The sequence below is a fragment of the Bison bison genome, unplaced genomic scaffold, assembly GCF_000754665.1.
Source record: "Bison bison bison isolate TAMUID 2011002044 unplaced genomic scaffold, Bison_UMD1.0 scf7180017864148, whole genome shotgun sequence".
Taxonomy (NCBI): Eukaryota; Metazoa; Chordata; class Mammalia; order Artiodactyla; family Bovidae; genus Bison; species Bison bison.
The window spans coordinates 4,602,728-4,608,082 of NW_011494720.1; the positions used below are offsets into that span (position 1 = coordinate 4,602,728).

The window sequence follows — 5,355 nt, forward strand, 5'->3', positions numbered from 1 at the left end:
ACATGTGGGCTTCCCAGATGGTGCTAGTGGTAAAGAACCCACCTGCCAATGCAGGACAGGTAAGAAAAGCAGATTTGATCCCTGGGGTCAGGAAGATCCCCTGGAGGAGGGCACGGCAACCCACTCCAGTATTCTTGCCTGGGGAATCCCATGGACAGAGGAGCCTGGCTACGGTCCATGGGATCACGAAGAGTTGGACACGACTGAGGTAACTTAGCATGCAGCATGCACATGTGGGATCTTAGTTCCCTGGCCAGGGATTGAACCTGCATCCCTTGCACTGGAAGGCAGATTCTTAACCATTGGACCACCAGGGAAGTCCTCCTAAGCTCACTCTCTGCTCAGAAATTTACTTACTGCTATTGACCAATGAATGGCCTCTATGCAAGTTATTCTTCTTAAATGACTAGACCTCTAGTCTAGGTGTTAGAGGAAACCTTCTTGTTTTCAGCTCTGTGCACGGCCAGTTCAGTATTCAGTGCGTGTTGTCTTAAGTAGGGCAGTGGTTATTAGATAAACCTAATTTTATTTAGAAATGCTTATGTCTCATTTTGTGTCAGAATAAATATTAAAGAATCTTGCTTTGGTATTCCCAGTGCTTGGAATAAAATGAGTGCTCAAATAAAACAATGGGAATGAGTAAACAGTATATTCTTTTCATGAAAAAATTCCCAAATTAAGTAAAATATATTAGTTATGAAATAACTACAGTGAAATAGCTATGGTTCTTAACAAGAACCCTTTGTGGATAAGGAGCCCAGGTGCATGGTTTTTACTATCCATAGAGGGAAAATATTAATATGATGCTAACGATCTTAATGTCTAGACCTGAGCAGGGGTTCAGAAGCTGAAACTGTTCACTGTGGGGAGTGGAAGAAACGTTTATATATAATAACACCCTCCTTGACCCTGAAATTAGTGCTTCTCCTGTTTAGCTTAAAAAATGATCCAGAAAGAAAACAAGACTGCAAGAACATGAATTCTTTCCTGGAAGATCCTGATTCATAGTTAGCCAAGAAATTAGCCAGAAATCTTCACTAGTATGTTTTGAATATACTAACTCATTTTTAATGCCAAGTGTGGGTTAGATTTAGGATGTGTGCATGCTAAGTTGCTTCAGTTGTGACCAACTCTTTGCCACCCTATGGACTGTAGCCCACCAGGCTCCTCTGTCTAAAGGATTCTCCAGGTGAGAATACTGGAGTGGGTTGCCATTTCCTCCTCCAAAGGATCTTCCTGACCCAGGGATCAAACCTGTGTCTCTTACATCTCCTGGCAGGCAGGTTCTTTACCAATAGTGCCATCTGGGAAGCCCTAGATTTAGGATGCTCAGGAATGATTGGTTTACACTTTTTAAGCATTGACTCCCCTGCCTATACACTGGTTCGGACTGTATTGTCTCTATGATTCTTTCTGGTTTGCAGACTTGCTGCATTAAAAAAAAATTTGCTTTGCAGCATTTCTATTAGCAAGCCACACTATTATATGCACGCCATGTGGGGGAAGAGGTGCTTTGGCTATACATAACCTCTGATGGGTGGTCATCTGCGTTGCTCACAGGAGCCGAGGTCCAAGGAGGGCAGTGACTACTTTGACAGCCGTTCGGATGGGCTGAACGTGGACACGCAAGGGCCCTCCCAGGGGTCTGTGTCCCTGTGGTCAGGGGGCTCTGCTCAGATCCTGTCCCATAGAAGTGAATCTGCTCATGCGATCGGCAGCGACCCCCTCCAGCAGAACATTTATGAGAATTTCATGCGAGAGCTGGAGATGAGCAGGACCAACACGGAGAACCTCGAGACGTCCACGGAGACGGCCGAGTCCAGCAGCGAATCGCTCAGCTCTTTGGAGCAACTGGACCTGCTCTTTGAGAAGGAACAAGGGGTGGTGCGCAAAGCCGGGTGGCTCTTCTTCAAACCCCTCGTCACTCTGCAGAAGGAAAGGAAGCTGGAACTGGTGGCCCGGAGGAAATGGAAGCAGTATTGGGTGACACTTAAAGGTATGTGGTCTTCACCACCCAGGGGGTCCCAGGAGTTCTTTCCTCTGCTCTCCTCTTTCCTAGGAAATGTCAGCGAGTCCAGGCTGGACTGGAGTTCATGTGCAGGCATCTGATCCAGAACCGTCCAGCCTGCTTTCCTAAAATACCTTCTCAAACCTGTATGATATGTTCACTTAACAGTTGTATGCATCCTTCATTCTACTGAGTGATGATTGAATGTAACAACTATTGCTTACTATTTTATAGGGGTTTCCGTACCACTCTTTAATACTTGTCCTGCGTTTGGGGGATGGGAGGGGAGCCCTGGATAAGTAACCAGGTGTAGTTGAGTTATTTGGAACGTTGAGCATGGATTGTGCACATGTTCAGAACCCCAGAGAGGCAGTCCTCCCCAGCTTGTACAGTGAAGAGTTTCATCCGCGTCATTTGGTTTGTGTCACCCCACGTTGATGAGCTAAGAGCGTCTTATTGTCATCACAAACATGTGCTTTGTTTTTGTTTTGTTTTGTTTTTCTGATGCAGAAGAAATAGGAGAAAGCCTTTGCTTTGTGAGGATGATAAAAGTTTTTCACAAGCCTTACCGTTTAAAAATTATAATTGCCTCTCTCATTGTGGATGGATAGATTATTTGACGCGATCTGAGGCTTTGAGTCAGCATCGCGTTGATTGATATAGATGTGAACGCCGAGCAACCCCACAGACCCAGGCATTTCTGCACAGCTGTCCTGAGACTCTTTGTCAGAGGAACCTGGTGTGGTTCCTCAGTAGCAGCTGGCACCCTTCCTTGTCATGGGAGAAGGCAGAAACGGGGGTCACGCTGGACAAAGTGCAGGTGAAAGGCCCAGAGCTATCTGCAGTGCTCCCCATATTTAGAAATTGTGAGTTTTGGGGAGCTGGCATCAACTCATTACCCAGCACCCTCTGGGAAAGGGACACGGAGAAGCCATCTCTTCTCTAGGTAACACCTTCCCCCAGCAAACTGGAGGTTTTATGCAAGTTGAGACCCGGAATCCCTCACAGATGCAGCCCTCTTTTCCAGTTCTCGATTGGATCCTCGTGGTATCTTGTGGCTCAGGAAGGCAAAGGGCGACCCCCTGGGGGAGGCGGGGTCTTCTGTGGGAGGACGGAAGAGATTTGGAAAGCTGGAATAATGGATTGGATCCAGCAAGATAACATTTTTAAGGGATAAGTTGATGCTTTTAAGGTTTAATGATCAAAGAACTACCCAAGTGCGGGAGAGGGAGGTGTGTCTCTAGAGCATGTCAGACACTTTTCTTCAACGTGAAGTTTGTTTACTAAAATGGGTGCTTTGGGACACTGAAAGCAGGATGCTTTCCCTGCTTGCCTTGTGGCTTTGAAAGCCCCAGAGCACACCCCATGGGGTGGTGGTGGTGTGCGTTTGTGTGTCCATATCCTGCTTCGAGAAGCACAGCCATCGGTGACACCGAGGGGCTGTAGAGCTGTACAGTATGGAAGATGACAACGATTTAGCAACATTTAACCTGGAGGACTGAGAACTGGGGTGACCGTGAGTATAGTGGTCTTCGGGAAGAGACACTGAGTTTATTCTGGTTTATCAAGGTTGGGACAGGACTAATAGGTAGAAGACAAGCTGATGGTGAATTAGTATAAAAAATACACGAAGGGAAAACCCAAAAACCTAGTGCTTTCCAGAGTTTGTGCTCCCGGAGATGTTTGTAGTGCCAGGTGCTTGGAGGCCCCTGGGGAGGTGTGGGCAGGTGTCATTTAAGGTTGAAAGAGGACGTCTCTAGAACACTGTCTCCCATCCTGGCAGCTGTCCAGGGAACCTCTGGCTGCTGGCTTCAGGGGCACGGATTGTCCTGACTTGTCTCTGACCTTTGTAAGATCCATGGGCCTGCCCGGGCCCTTGCTTGTTAAGCATTTGAAGCCCCGTGGGTAAAGGATGCTCTCTGGGTGACAGTGTTATAAAGCACACATCCCTTTGTTTCCTTGGCAGCCCAAGAAAGGGTTGGCATGAAGATGTTTTTTTCCCTCCATCATAACCTATCCCATGTGTTTTTCTATGCCTCTTTCCTCTGGGAATTCAGTATTGATGAGTTCAGCTTTCTTGGCTTAGAATCCAAGCTGTAATATTTGGGCTTAACTGTTTGATTTAATTGGCTTAACTGTTTGATTTAATTGTAGTTAAAAACACATATATATATATAGGTATACACACACACACACACACACATACACATTTAAGCAGAGTTTTAAAATTATCCTTGAAGTATCTCTGTAAATAAAGTCGAAGCAGTGCTTTTAAGAGAGCAGCTATCAGCCAACCATCTGGTTGCCCACCTACACTGAATGTCTAGGTATGCTAATGGCACACATGTTTTTTAGGGTTTGGAGGATGTAATAAAACTTTAACAAGGGTGATTCTGCTTTCCAGCTGTCTTTTCCAATGAGTGGATTTACGCGTGGTTCACAGGGGACTTCCCGGGCAGAATGTTGGCAGGGCGGATATACTGTCCCTCAGAATGCACAATACGTGGGATGCTAAGGCTGGCAGCATCTTGGTATCTGCCCGAAATGAATTTTACTTCCTCTAGATAGAATGATTCAAGCCCCGGCCACTGGGAGCTCAGTGTTAAGGGAACCATTGCAAAGAATTTGGACTGGGGTGGAGCTGGCACCGCTACCCTGGTCCTCAGGTCCCCGGGTCATGGGATGTTGTATGTGCAGCGGTAGCATCAGTCAGACGTTTCCTGATGGAAAGATGGGAGGATTATTTCTAAGTACATCAGTGGCTGGAACAAAGGACTGGCTCAGGCCTGCAGCAGTGGCTCAGGCCATAAACCTCATGCCCCTTCCCCTTATTCTAAGAGGCTCTCACAGCTTCTGCCTTTGGATGCGGGTTGATTGTGGGAGGAGAGATTGCTCAGTGCCCCACTCAGAGTACTCAGAGATCAGAGAGTACCGGGGAGGGAGAAGGCGCTGCCTCAGGGATGCCATCCCCGGGGGCAGAGCTGGGGTCGTGCACTTTTTTTCTCCTGATTTCTATGCTGTGCTGGGTTCCATTGTAAACTTGTGTGACCATGTTTCCCTCATGTCCCTTCTTCTCGTTCCTTTCCTACATGGGTCCTCAGGACCTGTGACAGGGGCCGTACTGTGCTTTTCTCTTTCACAGGATGCACGCTGCTGTTTTACGAGACCTACGGGAAGAATTCTATGGATCAGAGCAGTGCCCCCCCGCTGTGGCCCTCTTTGCAGAAGACAGCATAGTGCAGTCTGTCCCGGAACATCCCAAGAAGGAAAATGTCTTCTGCCTCAGCAACTCCTTCGGGGATGTCTACTTATTCCAGGTACCGCTGAGCTTTCTAAATGGAGGGTGT

The 5,355-nt window shown here is 47.2% G+C and overlaps 1 protein-coding gene across 1 annotated transcript in view; it reads left to right on the forward strand.

Moving 5' to 3' along the window:
• Positions 1-5,355, forward strand: part of TIAM2 (T-cell lymphoma invasion and metastasis 2) — a 233,049-nt gene that overhangs the window by 126,115 nt on the left and 101,579 nt on the right. The window contains 3 exon segments of the mRNA XM_010840909.1: positions 1,561-1,996; positions 5,151-5,209; positions 5,212-5,325. Coding sequence (XP_010839211.1) covers positions 1,561-1,996; positions 5,151-5,209; positions 5,212-5,325 — 609 coding nt within the window.